The 17,547-nt window shown below is 39.7% G+C and overlaps 1 protein-coding gene across 1 annotated transcript in view; it reads left to right on the forward strand.

The window, feature by feature from the left end:
- Window positions 1-17,547, forward strand: part of ATP8A2 (ATPase phospholipid transporting 8A2) — a 695,753-nt gene that overhangs the window by 184,901 nt on the left and 493,305 nt on the right. Inside the window, exons 11-16 of the mRNA XM_055244084.2 lie at window positions 451-616; window positions 2,922-3,049; window positions 5,354-5,431; window positions 9,348-9,436; window positions 10,155-10,199; window positions 14,396-14,471. Coding sequence (XP_055100059.2) covers window positions 451-616; window positions 2,922-3,049; window positions 5,354-5,431; window positions 9,348-9,436; window positions 10,155-10,199; window positions 14,396-14,471 — 582 coding nt within the window. The remainder of the gene's footprint in view (window positions 1-450; window positions 617-2,921; window positions 3,050-5,353; window positions 5,432-9,347; window positions 9,437-10,154; window positions 10,200-14,395; window positions 14,472-17,547) is intronic.

The following is a 17,547-nucleotide window of genomic DNA, read 5'->3' on the forward strand; positions in this document are numbered from 1 at the left end:
CTTTAGAAATATCTCTGTATATTTATTGTAGAGCTTGTGCTATTACCGTGAAGGTCTTCTCTAGATTTTTATGGTATGGAATGTCTAAGTTTCTCTTGAATTACCGGTGTTCTGATTTCTTTGAATCTGAACTATATTTAGAACCTGTTGTGTTCTAAGATAAGGAGAGTGACAATTTTATGCTAAGATATAATCATAAGAAGTACAGAATGAATCATGTAATGTTAGAATGTGTTCTTTAAACTGGTAGAGTGTGTTGTCTTTCTTCATTACTTAAAACTAGCTATTGATTCAGGAGCATGGTACACCTTTGAATTGCATTGAGTATTTGGCAAAAAAATAGTCTTTTATTTGTTGGTTGTTAAATATCGTTGTTTTACCTCCTTTCCCCCAACCCCTTGCCCCAAATCTGTTCTGTGACCCTTACTGACTTTCAATGCTGTTGTGTAGAATTCAACCAAAGCGCCTCTCAAGAGATCAAACGTTGAGAAGGTGACTAACGTGCAGATCCTGGTGTTGTTTGGCATCCTCTTGGTCATGGCCTTGGTGAGCTCAGCGGGGGCCTTGTACTGGAACAGGTCTCATGGCGAAAAGAACTGGTACATCAAGAAGATGGGTAAGTGTTGGGGTGGGTTGCTTGTTCCAGTGGAAGAAAACCATTCTTGAGACGTTCTTGCAGGCATGGTTGATGTGTGGTGTCCCTGCCGTCCTTCTGTACCCTTTGGTTACTGTACATAATGCCAGCCTTTCAAGGAGAATTGAGATTAGGATCATGTGATGAAGCAAAGATGGGCACATTTGGGAATTGTTTTAAGCGCAAATAGTTATTTTTAAACTCTGTGTTTAAGTATTTTCTTAGTAGTTGCCCTAGGAATTACAATGTATTTCCTAATTTATCCAAATCTACTTTTGATTAAGACTAACTTAATTCTAGTCAAACACAGAAATGTCACTCCAGTGTACCTCCATTTCCTCTCCTGCTTGGTGCTGTCATTGTTATATTCCATTTATCTGTGTTATCAACTCCAAAATACAGTGTTATAATAATCTGTGTCTCTTAAAGAAGCTAAAGGAAAAAAGAAAAAGAGTATATTGATAGTGCTTTTTTGTTGTTGTTGTTTTGAGGTGGAATCTTGCTCTGTTGCCCAGGCTGGAGTGCAGTGGTGTGATCTCGGCTCGCTGCACCCTCCACCTCCTGGGTTCAAGCAATTCTCCTGCCTCAGCCTCCTGAGTAGCTGGGACTACAGGTATGTGCTAACATGCCTGGCTAATTTTTGTATTTTTAGTAGAGACGGTGTTTCACCATGTTGGACAGGCTAGTCTCGAACTCCTGACCTCAGGCAATCCACCCGCCTCGGCCTCCCGAAGTGCTGGGATTACAAGCATGAGTCACCATGCCCGGCCAGGGTTGTTTTATATTAACATATTTACTTACCATTTCCAGGTCTCTCTCTTCATTTCTTCCTTTGGATTTAACAGCTGGTGTCATTTCTTTGCTTCGTGTATCTTCATTCTCTCCTCACTCCTTTGCACTGTCATATATATAACATCTGTATGTAAGTTCAACAATGCAATTTTATGATGCTTTTAGCAATTGCTTTTTTAAAATTGAGAATATATAGTTATACTATCTTTTATAAATCCTATAGAATTATCATTACTAGTGTCCTTTGTTTATGTGGATTTTAATTACTGTCAGGTATCTCTTTCATCCTGGAGAACTTCTTTAGTATTTCTTGTATTTGTAATTGTCAGGTAGATATTTGTTTATACCTTAGAGATATTTGTAACTACTGGAACTTAGAGATCCTATTTAGAAACTCCTTAATTCTACAGGAGAACAGGAGAGCAAAGTAGTATGTCAGGAAGAAAAGGAACCAGCAGGAAAAGTGGAAGGCTTGGTAGTGAGTAGGGAGTGAAGGGATTGTGGAAAGGTAAAATTACTGGCCAGCTCCCCCGTACCTTCCCAGCTCCTTGTCTTTCCATCACAGCCACCCTTCAGAACTCTAAATCGGAATCAGACTACCACCATTTGATGTAATTTCTTGGGAAAAAACCTAATAACTATGGTTTGGAGCCATTAAAAATTCTCAATCTCCCTGCAATCCTAGCCTTCTGCCATCTTTATTCTCATTCTAGTTCCCTTCACAGACAGCTTTAATATCAGTTAAACCCTGTTGCAATCTTCTCCTTAAGCCTCTTGCTAAGTTAAGAAGATCTCACTACTTTACCCTTCAAGCAGAAGATCATGGCTGTCAAGGAAAGAACCTTCCCTTTGATACCCTCAGAGCTTGTCCCCCTCTCTCTCCCCGATTCTCTTCCTCCTGGAGCTGATGCTGCCTCTGCTGTGGACTCCATCCCCTAGGGCCCTGTTCCATCCTTAGGGATCTTGTTCCCTCCAGATATCCCTTCTCTTATCTTTAGTTGGGCTCAAGCCTTCTCTCTCTTTGTCTGCTTCTCTTGTTCACACTTTTGTCCATCTTTCCAGCTCTTTGGAGTATCCCCAATATACATTACCTTAGTGAGCTTGTAGGTATTCCTTACAACCATTTCAAAGGCCTGTCTTCTTTTCTACATTCTTTCAAGTTTGCTTCTTTTCTCTGTTCTTCAAAACTTGACACCAGCATTTCTTCTTCTGGATGAAGAAGCATTTCTTCTTCTGGATGGCTTTCAGTGACCATGCCTTCCCATTGGAAAGCCTCTGTGTTGGTTCCCGCTATGTCCTGTGAGCCTCTTTAGTAGATGCATCCTGCTGTGCAGTCGCATTGTGGGGCCTGTGTGCCTCCTACAGAAAGCAGCCTTTGAACTCACAGTTCCTGACATACAGGAGGTGCTCAATAACTATTTTAACATGAATCTCTAAATGAGCCAATAGACTTTGGTTGTGAATACCTTTCAGATACTCTGGTTTCCTTCCACAGACACCACCTCAGATAATTTTGGATACAACCTGCTGACATTCATCATCTTATACAACAATCTTATTCCCATCAGTCTGTTGGTGACTCTTGAGGTTGTGAAGTATACTCAAGCCCTTTTCATAAACTGGGTGAGTATTAAAGCAGAGTTGAATCACTATTTTCCAATGCTATTTCGGAGCCTTTGGCATTTAATTGAGTGCTCAAAAAAGAAGAACTATATTCATTTACCATTAGGTCCAGGGACTTAAACTGGCCATACAAAGAACTGGCCAGGGATCACTAGTGAGGGTGTTTTTGGGGAATGGAAGGGCAGTGGTACCTATTCAAGGGGTTGTTGTGAGGATTGGTCAGAGAATGGGGTGGAATGCTGAGCCAGTGCCTGTCATCTGGCTGCACCTGCTATTCACGCTTTTAACATCTAATTAGGGCTGAAGAAAAGGCCTCTTGGGTATGTTTACTATGGTGGTCACTTGCATATCAAAATTCATTGTGACGGTCAACTTGGATATGATTGTAAGGGTGGAGATAGGATTTTTAAAGGACTGCCATGGCTCTTAAGCAGTGGACTTCAGAAGCCAGTATTTGTAGACCAGGCACTTTGATGTGCATTTTTATTTGATCTTCACAGCAATCCCGTCAGCAAGGTCAGAATCATGAGTTAGTCTAGGTTGTGAAATGATTATCTTGAAATCAAATCATATATATATATATAAAAATATAAATCGTATGTGTGTGTGTATATATGTGTGTGTGTGTGTGTATATATATGTGTGTGTGTGTGTGTGTGTGTGTGTGTCTATTTCTTTTTTGAGATGAAGTCTTGTGCTGTCTCCCAGGCTAGAGTGAAGTGGTGTGATCTCAGCTCACTGCAACCTCCATCTCTTGGGTTCAAGCGATTCTCATGCGTCAGCCTCCTGAGTAGCTGGGATTACAGACATGCGCCACCATGCCTGGCTAATTTTTGTATTTTGAGTAAAGACAGGGTTTCACCAGGTTGGCCAGGCTGGTCTCGAACTCCTGACTTCAAGTGATCTGCCCACCTTGGCCTCCCAAAATGCTGGGATTACAGGTGTGAGCCACTGTGCCCGGCCAATTTTCTGTATATTAATTCTATGCTTCCTCTCAAATCACAGGGCTTCTCTATCCTAGTTGCCACTGTCTTTCACCCCAAAATTTAAAATTAGCATTTCTTTTCTTTTTCTTTTTCTTTATTTTTTTCAAAATTGTAAACATTTTATTGTTTTTTCTCATACTCATTTTTTGAAAGTCTACCTCCAAACTTTCTACAACATACTATACCAAAAAGTTGTCTTTTATATTTTATAATGTGTTGACACAACCAGACAATTTTAAGTTGGCATTATTCCCTTTATTTTCTTTCATACACATGCTCCCATAGTCAGGCATGACTTTTTAGATATGCCTTAAAGTGTTAAATATGAAAATGATACTAATGCATCCCAAATCCTACATATTCTTTTCCACATATTAAATGATGGCCAGTTTTATATTCTATGTAATAAAAGAAGTCCATGTATATATTAAACCTATGCTTGATGACTGAGCATTTTGTCATACATAGATATGGTATTTAAATGTTTTTCCAAGTAGTGTAAGTAGAATTATTAAATTTTCATCATAATCAGCATTATAAGAAGTAAATATGTTTATAAGAGAAAATACTTGTTAGAAGTAACCAGATATTATACTTTGCTTCAGTTGAGCTTTTAGTTGATATAATTATAAATTCCTGCTTATTATATCATTTTTGTGAAAGTGAGAACTTACTTATTATAAAATCTAGTAAAGGTAATTTAGGAAATTTAAATTGATTAGACTTTGTGTGAGAAAGTAAACCTATGTAACAAACCTGCACATTGTGCACATGTACCCTAAAACCTAAAGTATAATAATAAAAAAATAAAAAAATAAAAATAAAAATAAAAACAAACAAACAAAAAAATAATAATGTGAAAATAATAATTTCATTTATACAAGATTTAGGTTTATTTTCTTTTTTTTTTTTTTTGAGATGGAGTCTTGCTCTGTTGCCCAGGCTGGAGTGCAGTGGAGCTATCTTGGCTCACTGCAAGCTCCGCACCCCGGGTTCATGCCATTCTCTTGTCTCAGCCTCCCAAGTAGCTGGGACTACAGGTGCCCGCCACCATGCCTGGCTAATTTTTTTGTATTTTTTTAGTAGAGACGGGTTTCACCATGTTAGCCAATATGGTCTCGATCTCCTGACCTTGTGATCCACCCGCCTCGGCCTCCCAAAGTGGTGGGATTACAGGTGTGAGCCACTGCGCCCGGCCAAAATTAGCATTTCTATTGTTTTAAATTACCCATTCTTAGCTTCTTTTCTGTGTTAATCTGAATGAAGGATTAATGGTATATATTTTCTGAAATCCTGTCTCTTGTTCTCTCTTTCTCAGGACACAGATATGTATTATATAGGAAATGACACTCCTGCCATGGCCAGGACATCAAACCTTAATGAAGAGCTTGGGCAGGTGAAAAAGCCTCTTTGGGAACTTTGCGAATGGTGACATGAGCATGAGGGGACATGGGTGTTAGCAGAAGAACCATGGAAAGATTTTGCAAAAATACTTCTCCATGAACATGGCTAGAACATCTGAAGACCTATATAATACTTTTGAATGTGCCAGTAAATATAAGTGTTACTTAGTTTTGTCTTGCTTTTTGAGACACGGCTATGTCGTATCACCCAGAAGTAACCTGAAAAAAAGAAAAAAGAAGTAATATAAAAAATACAGTGCAACATCATTTGGGACCCTTAAAAAAGTATTATCAGAAGCAAATGACAGGGAAAACGATGACTAAGATACTCAGATATTGAGTAACCCTACAAAACGTGTGGGGGCCAATTTAAAGGACATGCATTTCTCGCATGTTCCGGATTTTGTCTCTAGAATATTCTAGGGAACCGTGTCTTTTCCACCTTTACTCCTGAACTCCTCTTGCCTTTACTAAGTTGTGCTTTGCATTATGTCTGTGTCTGACATTGAAATTCCTGTAAGGAATAACTTATTTTTAAATGTTTTATTGAATTTAATTTATTTTTTCAACTTTTACTTTAGATTCAGAGGGTACATGTGCAGGTCTGTTATGTGGGTATATTATGTGATGCTGAGGTTTGGAGTATGAATGATCCCATCACTCACGTACCTGAGCATAGTACCCAACAGTTTTTCAACGCTTTCCCCCAACCCCATCTAGTAGTCTCCAGTGTCTCTTGTTCCCATATTTATGTCCTTGAGTATGCAATGTTTAGCTTCCACTTAATAAGTAAGAACAAGCGGTATTTGGCTTTCTGTTCTTGCATTAATTCTCTTAAGATAATGGCCTCCAGCTCCATGCGTGTTGCTGCAAAGAACATGATTTCATTTTTTTTCTGGCTGTGTATTCCATGGCATATATGTACCACATTTTCTTTATCCAATCCACTGTTGATGGGCATCTAGGTTGAGTCCATGTCTTTGCTATTGTGAATAGTGCTGTGATAAACATGCTGCATGTGTCTTTTTGTTAGAACCATTTGTGTTCTTTGGGATATATACCCAGTAATGGGATTGCTAGGTCAAATGGTAGTCCTGTATTAAGTTCTTTGAGAAATCTTCACACTGCTTTCTACAGTGGCTGAACTAATGTACACTCCCATCAATAGTGGATAAGTGTTCCCTTTTCTGTGCAGCATTGCCAGCATCTGTTGTTTTTTGACTTTTTAATGATAACCATTCTGACTGGTGTGAGATGGTATCTCATTGTGGTTTTGATTTGCACTCCTCTGATGATTAGTGATGTGGAGCATTGTTTCATATGTTTTTTGGCCACTTGTATGTTTCTTTGGAGAATGTCTGTTCATGTCTTTTGCTCATTTTTTTAATGGGGTTGTTTGATTTTTGCTTGTTCAATTGTTTAAGTTGCTTATAGATTCTGGATATTAGACCTTTGTCGGATGTATAATTTGCAAATATTTTCTCCCATTCTGTAGTTTGTCTGTTTACTCTGTTGGTAGTTTCTTTTGTTGTCCAGAAGCTCTTTAGTTTAATTAGGTCCTACTTGTTGATTTTTGAGGGCTAACCTCTTTTAAATGCCTTTTGCCATTAAAGATTTTGATTTCATTTCATACACCCTATTCATACCCACCAGGAACCCTAAGGGGAGGGTGCTGTACCTTCATTTTATAGAGAAGGAAAGGAGTAACTTATCGAAGGACACCTGGTTATTCAGTGTCAGACTGGGGACTTCGGGTTGTCTGTCGAGATCTGGCCTTCCCAAGTTTCCCTGCCTGGTGAAGGCATGATACCATGTTGCATCTCCCCTGCTCCTCATTGTCCTTCAGTGAAAATGCAGGCGACATGGCTCATTGATCTGAGGGTTAGAAAAACTCCCTTATGGAGGTAGGCTTGCTTTCTTTGTTTTTCTTTCCTTGAGGATAGAGTGAATTCTGTGATGGTTTGTGTATCATTTTTGAGTTTATTGCCAGAAAACTGAGGCTCAAATTTGTAGACTAAAATAGACCTTTGTAGACAAAAAAAAAGCAAGTGATTGTGTTTCTTTGATATAATTTTCCAAACCTACTTAGAGTTAATTTTTGTCTTTATCTTTCCTTAAATTGTGTATATTCATATAAGTGCTCTAAATTCTCAGTATAACAGGATGGATTGTTATTACAGAGAATGTCCTTGGCACAGAGCACAAATCCTCCCACTGCCTTTGGGGCTCTGGTCACAAAGGGCTGGATACAGCACCCAGAACAGGCCTTGGACCTTGGGCTGTCAATCCTCATTTTTTTTTTCACTTATGTTCTCTCATTCCAGAATGGCTTTGTCTTTTCCTTTATCTGTTGGTAAAATCCTTCTCCTGTAAGAATCAGTGAGTTCTTGGTGCATATCAGGCTAAATTTGCCTCCTCTTTGAACTCTTCTTCAGTTTTCCGGGCTTGGTTAGTCTGTCTTCTATGTTCCCATAACAGTCTTCCAAACATAAATACGGTAAAATAAGGGGTATAAGCGATGTAGTGTCCATTTCTCTCTGGAGACTTTGTGAGGGCGTGGGTGTGCCCTATACAGGTCTTTGGTTGCCTTTGTTAGTTTAGCACGGTGTGCAGTATATAACTGTTTGCAGGTGTCATTGAACTGGACCTGAATAATTCAAGGATTGAAAGTGTTCAAGAAGTACCCATGGATGCTTCAATAGTTCACCCTAATTGAGGATATTGGAAAAGTTTGCATGGGGAAGAAATTTTGAGTTGGAGCTTTAAGGATAAGTTAAAATTTAGTAGGCAAAGTGATAGCAAATCTTAATAAGCCCTTATTATAAAATGTTCATTTAAAATTTTTTTTTTTTTTGAGACGAAGTTTTGCTCTTGTCACCCAGGCTGGATTGCAATGGCGCGATCTCGGCTCATTGCAACCTCTCCCTCCTGGGTTCAAGCGATTCTTCTGCCTCAGTCTCCTGAGTAGCTGGGATTGCAAGCATCTGCCACCATGCCTGGCTAATTTCTTTTGTATTTTTGGTAGAGATGATGTTTTGCCATGTTGGCCAGGCTGGTCTCAAACTCCCGACCTCAGGTGATCCACTCACCTTGACCTTCCAAAGTGCTGGGATTACAGGTATAAGCCACCGCACCTGGCCTTTGGTTTTTTTTATATGATATTTTAATTTTCTTAAAAATGCAGAAAGAATCCTGCTTACTTAAAGGCAGATTCTACTAAATTTTCCATACCCCTAGACTTACTGCATGTAAAAACTTGTTTAAAGTATAAATTACCCCTAGGGTACTAATATTATATTTAGATGTAGTGTTTGACTTCTTTAGGAGCTTTAATAACTTGAAGTCGCTTTGATTGTTTTCAAAAAACTTCCCAGTGTATGTTTATATTGTATCATTAAGAAAAATTACTGAGTAAGCAATTCATATAATCAGTCCTTCTTCTATACAACAGTAAAACACTGCTTCCCTAGACCAGTTCTCTGGGATCTCTGGAAGGTATCTAGCACTCAGCAAGTCCTGACGCCTCTTTGGAAGACCACTGAGAAACTGGAGTCTGCCCTCGAGGCAATTCTGTTAATTACTCTCCCTCGCTAATCCATGACATGATTTCTCAAATGTTAGGTGTGGAATGATGGTGCATATCATTCAGTAGCACATCATTCAGTCAGAGCTCTTATTGCCGCTCCCTCTGCATATTTCACTACACTTTGACTATATAATTAGTTATGGAAGGTTTGTAAGTGGTCTAAACATTAAAGTATTAATATGTTTTTTGTTACTAATTTGCTTGCTTTAAGGAAATCTACCCGTTTCATACAAGTTTTGAAAAATATAGAAGGAAAGACTTCATTTGTTGATCTTTGTATCTCAATACTTCCTGATGTATATTTCTTTTATTCTTTGATTTAGGTGAAATATCTCTTTTCTGACAAGACTGGAACGCTTACATGCAATATCATGAACTTTAAGAAGTGCAGCATTGCTGGAGTAACCTATGGGTCAGTGTGTTTATCATTTACTGAAAATTTGCTTCTTTCTTTCAAGAAAAAAGTTTATTTTTAGCTACTTAGTCAAATATCTTGACTTTCTGATGTTTTGAAAGGATAAAGATCCTTTCAAAATAAAAAAAAAATCTAAATCCTTTACAATGGATTTAGATATGTAGTTACTATGGAATGTGTTTGTAACTGAATGGATCCCAAATTAAACTCTGAACAGTTAAAACATGGTTTATTTCAGATTGGGCACAGTGGCTCACATCTGTAATCCCAGCACTTTGGGAGGCTGAGGCAGGTGGAGTGCCTGAGGTTGGGAGTATGAGATCAGCCTGGCTAACATGATGAAACCCTGTCACTACTAAAAATACAAAATTAGCTGGGCATCGTGGCATGTGCCTGTAATCCCAGCTACTTGGGAGGCTGAGGCAGGAGAATTGCTTGAACTCGGGAGGCAGGAGTTGCAGTGAGCCGGAATTGCGCCACTGCACTTCAGCCTGGGTGACAGAGTGAGACTTTGTCTCAAAAAAATGAAAAAAAAATAAAAAACAGACAACAGCAACAAAAAAGGTGGTTTATTTCTGCAAATATTAACTTGGTAAGAAGTCCCTGAGAATCTGTAAGTTTGTATATCTAAGCTAAGAATTAGATCAGTTTTGATCAGAACGTCTGTCTTTTGATCACAGTTTTGTGACCACTCTGTTTTCCCTTTCTCTGGCAGTCACTTCCCAGAATTGGCAAGAGAGCCATCCTCAGATGACTTCTGGTAAGTAGATTCTAGCACTTCTTGACACTTTAGTGGAAAAGCCTTTGGAATGATTTTTATTTATTTATTTACATTTTTAGAGACAGTCTCACTCTATTGCACAGGATGGAGTGCAGTGATACAGTCATAGCTCACCGTAGTCACAAACTCCTGGATTCAAGCGATCCTCCTGCCTCAGCCTCCTGAGTAACTAAAACTACAGGCATGCACCACCATGCCTGACTAATTTTGTAATTTTTTTGTAGAGATGAGGTCTCACTATGTTGCCCAGGCTGGTCTCAAACCCCTGGCCTCAAGCTTTCCTCCCGCTGTGTCTTCCCAATGTGCTGGGATTACAGGTGTGAGAAACCAGGCTCGCCCTGGAATAATTTTATTAGCATTTCTCACCTGCCTATTTTTGTATGTAAATAAAAGTTTCATATATGTTGTTTTGAAAGAAAACCAGATAAAATTTAAGGATGAACATGGCTTTAAAAGTCCAGGGATACTATAGGACTTTTAACAAAAAAATTGACTGCCCTTGGTTCAGTATTTCCCACTCACTCGCTATTCTCCGGAGGCAGCCAACCTCAGTGCTTGTGCTTTTTTAAAAATTTTATTTTTATATTTCAAAATAATGTTTATAGTAATTTTTAAATTAAAAACATTTAGGCCGGGTGTGGTGGCTTACACTTGTAATCCCAGCACTTTGGGAGGCCAAGGCAGGCAGATCACTGGAGGTCAGGAGTTCGAGACCAGCCTGGCCAACATGGTGAAATCCTGTCTCTACTAAAAATACAAAAATTAGCTGGGTGTGGTGGCAGGCGCCTATAATCCCAGCTACTCGGTAGGCTGAGGCAGGAGAATCAGTTGAACCCGGCGGGGGGGCAGAGGTTGCAGTGAGCCGAGATGGCACGACTGCATTCCAGCCTGAGTGACAGAGTGAGACTCTGTCTCAAAAAAAAAGACAATTAAAACAAAAAAAGAAATTAAAAACATTTAGACATTGTTTGACTTTTTACCATGGAAAGTGAGAGTTTATCTCCTACTCTTGCTCCACCCCCTTTGGAAGCATTTCAGATTTTCTGTACCTCCTTAGGCATATGCCATTTCAACCATGAAGCTTCGGGCAGGTTTTTAAATTTTTTCCTTTTTTTTTTTTTTTTTTGAGATGGAGTCTCGTTCTGTTGCCCAGGCTGGTGTGCAGTGGCGTCATCTTGGCTCACTGCAAGCTCTGCCTCCCGGGTTCACGCCACTCTCCTGCCTCAGCCTCCCGAGTAGCTGGGACTACAGGCGCCCGCCACCACGCCCGGCTAATTTTTTGTATTTTTAGTAGAGACGGGGTTTCACCATGTTAGCCAGGATGGTCTTGATCTCCTGACCTTGTGATCTGCCCAGCTCGGCCTACCAAAGTGAATTTTTTCCATTATTTTGGACATTCAGTGGACCACTAGTGGGCCATTTCTGTCTCTGAATTTCCTCTTCTTGATTCTCAGAAGTGTCTTTGTATTATTTCTATGATAATTTTCCTCCTCTCCAGCTTCCCTGTTCCCCGTGCATCTCTTGATAGTCAGATATTGAATGTCTTGGGTTGATTCTCCAATTTTGTTATCGCTCTGTCCCATTTTCCATAGTTTTTTTGTTTTACTTCCTGGTATTTTTTTTTTCACCTTGATCTTCTATCCTTCGTCATGAGTTTTCCGTATGATCTCACTTTCAGTTTTCGAAAGCGTTCCCCTAACCTTGCTTTTGCATTCCATGTTTTCTCTGCTCTCCTCTCCCACCCTCCCTACCGCCCACCCCTGGTGTTTTGATTTATTTTCTATAGGCTTTCTTCAAAAACCTGGTGGTCATTAGCTGTGTGCTCATATATTTTCATTTCTTTTTGTGTAAAATATGTGTAACATATTTATCATTTGACTCTTTTAAAGGTACAATTCAGTTGCACTAAATATATTCATAATGTTTTGCAGCTATCCGCACCATTCATTTCTAGAACTTTTTCATCTGAAACCCTTATCTATTAAACAAAAATTCTTTGTTGCTGCCTGCCTCCAGACCCTAGTAACCACCATTCTGTTTTCTGTCTCTATGATTTTGCCTGTTCTAGGTACCTCACGCAAATGAAATTGTACAGTATTTGTGTTTTTGTGTCTGGCATATTTCCCTTAGCGTGTCTTCAGGGTTCATCCATGTTGTAGAATGTGTCAGAATCTTCTCCCTTTGGAAGGCTGAGTAATATTCGATTGCATGTATATGCCACATTTGGTTTATCCCGTCATCTGTTCATGGGCATTTGTGTTGCTTCCACCTTTTGGCTACTGTGAATAACGCTGCTGTGAACATCGACATACAGGTATCTGTTTCAGTTCCTGCTTTCCATTCTTGGGGGTATATTCCTAAATATGGAATTACTGGGTCATATGGTAATTCTGTGTTTGGCTTTTTGAGGAAAAACCATGCTATTTTCCATAGCAGAGCCACCATTTGACATTCCTGCCAGCAGTGCACAAGGGTTTCACTTTCTCCACATCCTTGCCAACACTTGGGATTTTTCAGGTTTTGTTTGTTTTATAATAGCCATCCTAATGGGTATGAAGTGGTACCTTATCATAGTTTTGATTTCTGTTTCTCTTATAAATGGTGATGCTGTCTGTCTGCACGTGTTTTAAAGCTTATACACAAGAAACCTGACTGCTAGGGCTGTGTGTGGAGTGGGGCCACTGTGGTTGATGACTGGTTGCCTGCCTGGAGAATGGTCAGCCAGGACCCACTATTGTATTAAGGGATCACTAGATGTCAGTGTCTGTGGGTCTTTCTTGTCAGCTGGTCAGCTTTCTTTTCATAAAAAGAACTTTCTAGTGTCTTGCCAAGGGCTATAAATTTGGTCCAACTGTTTTGGAAGCTGTGTGGAGGCAGTGGGCCAGTGATTGTACCTTTCAGTGTATATAGAATTTCACTTAAAACTCTGTTTTGGGAGGATGCCCTAGCCTGTCCACATGTGTGCCTGTGTGCCCAGTGTGCCTGGGCTCAGGACTACTCTGGTTTAATTTCTGTAAAAGATAAGCATTTTTTTTTTTCTGGCTATGGAAGGTTCAGTTGTCTGGCTGCCTGGGATGTGAGGATTCTTGAAGGCTGAGTGTTCCTCAAGCAGATGTGGAAGCTGTGCTGTCTTCCTCCTTCCCTGTACCTCACAGGTGCCTTGTGCTGCCATTTGTTCCACCTTCCCAGCACTCTGTTGAGGGCATCAGCTTGCATTTTAGGTGCTCCCCCTTGCAAGCTGTTGGTTGCTGTTTTCTGTGCTGATACATATTTCAAGTTAAGACTGACATATACTCTGCTGTCGTGTCTTCTTTCATTGTCTTTGTCTTGACAACGTTGAAGTTTCAGGAGGAGACCAGGTGCGGTGGCTCACGCCTGTAATCCCAGCACTTTGGGAGGCCGAGGCAGGTGGATCACCTGAGGTCAGGAGTTCGAGACCAGCCTGATCGACATGGCAAAAACCTGTCTCTACTAAAAATACAAAATTAGCCAGATGTGATGGTGGCCATCTGTAATCCCAGCTACTTGGGAGGCTGAGGCAGGAGAATTGCTTGAACTTTCGAGGCGGAGGTTGCAGTGAGCCGAGACCACACCATCGCACTCCAGCCTGGGCAACAAGGGTGAAATTTCATCTCAAAAAAAAAAAAAAAAAAATTCAGGAGGGAGTGGAGATAAATGAATATATAGTTGATTCTTCACATTTTCTTCAGTGTGATAGCTCACAGCCATCATATTGTTTCCTTTCTTGTAATTATTTGTTGTCTTCCTTCTCCTACATATGAGCTCTGGCCATAAATGATTGCATGTATACAGTGCAATATTTACTCTTGTTTTATTTGCTGTGAGCAGACACTCTTGGAAGTTTTCTCTGGTAGAAGTGACTCAGGGGCCAACTGAAATGACAGTCATAGTCTTGATCCCTGGCTTCTGTTTCTTCTCCTTGTAACTATTGTTCCTTGTAACTGTTGTTCTCGTAAATATTTTATTTATAGTAAACTCCAGGATTAATTGTTTTGAGGTTTGAAATAATAATACAGAATTCCAAGTCTTTAATTTAATGTGAATCCCTATAGGACTTTAGGTATGGTTCTTCTCGAAGGAAGATTCTTTCCAGGTTTGGGTTAACTTAACAGAAACTTTTGAATTGAATAAATTTTCTCTGTTCTCTCTTACAGTCGGATGCCTCCTCCCTGCAGTGATTCCTGTGACTTTGATGATCCCAGGCTGTTGAAGAACATTGAGGATCGCCATGTAAGTGCTCTGTTTCACTTCGAAGACAGCAAACAGCTTACGGTGCAACTTTCTTTTATATATGTGTGTAGTATTTTGCAAGTTGCAGTTTTAGAGCCCGGGAAAAGTCTCGACTTGATGATGTGAGTCCTTCTGAGAAGTGATCTTAGACAAATGCTTTGTGGTGAACACTGTGCATAAATTAGTGTATTTAAATACTTGGTGATTTTGTAAAGTAGCACACCAAGATCAAGACGAGTTTTGCCACATAATTCTGTAACAGTTCCAATTGCTGTTGCTTTGTAAGATTTCTGCAGTACTATTTTGTCACAGTTGTGAATCTAAGAGGCCAAGTGTAATTGCATATCCTTTGACTAGGATACTTTAGGAAACAAAAGTAAGATATATATGATAACAGGTAGCATTTATTGCATTCTACTGTGTGCCAGGCAACTAACATATATTTCTTTCAACACTCTAGTCAACATTTGAATCACATCTGGGAGGTGACAAGGAAGTTAAATAAAAGATTAAATTGGTGAATAGTTACCCAGCACATAAATGTAGAAATGAGCCTTAAACCTCAGTCTGCTAGATTTTTTTTTTTTTTTTGAGACGGCGTCTTGCTCTGTTGCCTAGGCTGGAGTGCTGTGGCGCGATCTCGGCTAACTGCAAGCTCCACCTCCTGGGTTCATGCCATTCTCCTGCCTTAGCCTCCAGAGTAGCTGGGACTACAGGCACCTGCCACCACGCCCGGCTAATTTTTTGTATTGTTTTTTTAGTAGAAATGGGGTTTCACTGTGTTAGCCAGGATGGTCTTGATCTCCTGACCTCGTGATCCGCCCACCTTGGCCTCCCAAAGTGCTGGGATTACAGGCGTGAGCCACCGCGCCCGGCCCTGTTAGATTTTTAACTATGACATCACACCACTTCAAATCAGTATTAACTGCAGAATCACATCAATTCACTGTTATTTTGTTATTTATTTATTTTTAATTTTTCTATAAGGAAAAAATTGTATTGAGGAACAGGTGGTATTTGGTTACATGAGTAAGTTCTTTAGTGGTGATTTGTGAGATTTTGTGAGATTTTGGTGCACCCATCACCTGAGCAGTATACACTGTACCATATTTGTAGTATTTTATCCCTTGCCTCCCTCCCACCCTTCCCCCAAAGTCCCCAAAGTCCATTGTATCATTCTTATGCCTTTGCGTCCTCATAGTTTAGCTCCCACATTTCAGTGAGAACATACGATGTTTGGTTTTCCATTCCTGAGTTACTTCACTTAGAATAATAGTCTCCAATCTCATCCAGGTCACTGCAAATGCGGTTCATTCATTTTTATGGCTAAGTGGTATTCCATCATCTCTTTCTATATATGTATGTATATATCCACTCATTGATTGATGGGCATTTGAGTTGGTTCCACAATTCACAGTTGTGAATTGTACTGCTATAAACATGTGTGTGCAAGTATTTTTTCCTCTGGGTAGATACCTAGTAGTGGGATTACTGGATCAAATTGTAGTTCTACTTTTAGTTCTGTAAAGAATCTCTGCACTGTTTTCCATAGTGGCTGTTCTAGTTTACACTCCCACCAGCAGTGTAGAAGTGTTTCCTGATCACCGCATCCATTCCAACATCTACTGTTTTTGATTTTTTGATTATGGCCATTCTGCAGGAGTGAGGTGGTATTGCACTGTGGTTTTGATTCGCATTTCCCTGATCATCAGTGATGTTGAGCATTTTGTCATATGTTTGTTGGCCATTTGTATATCTTCTTTTAAGAATTGTCTTTTCATTTTCTTAGCCCACTTTTTGATGAGATTGTTTGTTTTTTTCTTACTGATTTGTTTGAGTTCGTCGTAGTTTCTGGATATTAGTCCTTTGTCAGATGTATAGATTGTGAAGATTTTCTCCCACTCTGTGGGTTGTCTGTTTACTCTGCTGACTGTTCCTTTTGCTGTGCAAAAGCTCTTTAGTTTAATTAGGTCCCAGCTGTTTATCGTGGTTTTTATTGCATTTGTTTTTGGGTTCTTGGTCATGAAATCCTTGCCTAAGCCAATGTCTAGAAGGGTAATTCACTGTTATTTTAAAGGCTACTCTGAAAAATGCCAACTTAGAAAATTACTCAATGATCAAAGCATTTCACAACTAGTTAACTCAGTATAAGTTAGATGTAATATGATTAATTTTTTTCTGAAAAAATTTCTAGATTCAAAATTAGGTAAACATGAGCAAAATTAAAACTTCATCTTTCCAAATTTCCAAAATTTTAAGAGACAGATATATTTAAAACTTTTTCTAAGTTTTCATGAGGAAATCCTACTTTTCTCCATTGCAGTTAGTGCCCATTTGTTGCTAGCACTTCTGAAATGTGAGTGTATAAGGCTCGCACACCCACGGGCTGTGATGCTTCTATTCCGACTCAGTTCTTGGTGAGGCTGGTGAAGTGGTCCAAGCCCACTGAGGATGCTGCTGGATTCTATGTTCTGTTTCAGTCACAGACAGCTACAGAATCCTTTCTTGGATTCTGATCTTAGAGGTAGATCCAGCTACTAGGCTAAAGGTTTTCCAAGCAGAAAAGTGGCGCCTCTGAAGAATCTCTCTGCAGGAAGGTGGTTTTAATCAAGATGTCAAAGAAACAAGTGTACTTTGAGCACTTGAGAGGAAACAAGTGTTTTCAAATAGTATTCAGGTCGAGGGTAACCACAAAGGTGGACAACTGAATATGTCTGTTCAAGTTGGGATGGTGAATGGAAAAGGAGAAAGTGGCAGGGTGACATAGGAGCTCTGGAGACTGCTCTTGGTCCAGTTTCCCGAGTTTGCTTTCCTAGATCAACAAGGAGAAAGTAGCAAAGGAAATAAGATGAGCACCATGTATGGAACATCACAGAATTCCAGTAATGGGCTAGGAATAGCAGCAAACTATTGGATCCCCATTTACATCAGAGACTCATTTATTTATTCACTCATTTTGTAAGCAGTTTAAGGACCTCATTTATGTGAAATACCTTGCTGTTGGTACTAGGGGAAGAGATGAATAAAAAACACTCAAGGGATTCCTGTTCACAGGGGAAGCAGACATGTGAAATTC

Source organism: Symphalangus syndactylus, chromosome 15 (genome assembly GCF_028878055.3).
Source record: "Symphalangus syndactylus isolate Jambi chromosome 15, NHGRI_mSymSyn1-v2.1_pri, whole genome shotgun sequence".
NCBI classification, from domain to species: Eukaryota; Metazoa; Chordata; class Mammalia; order Primates; family Hylobatidae; genus Symphalangus; species Symphalangus syndactylus.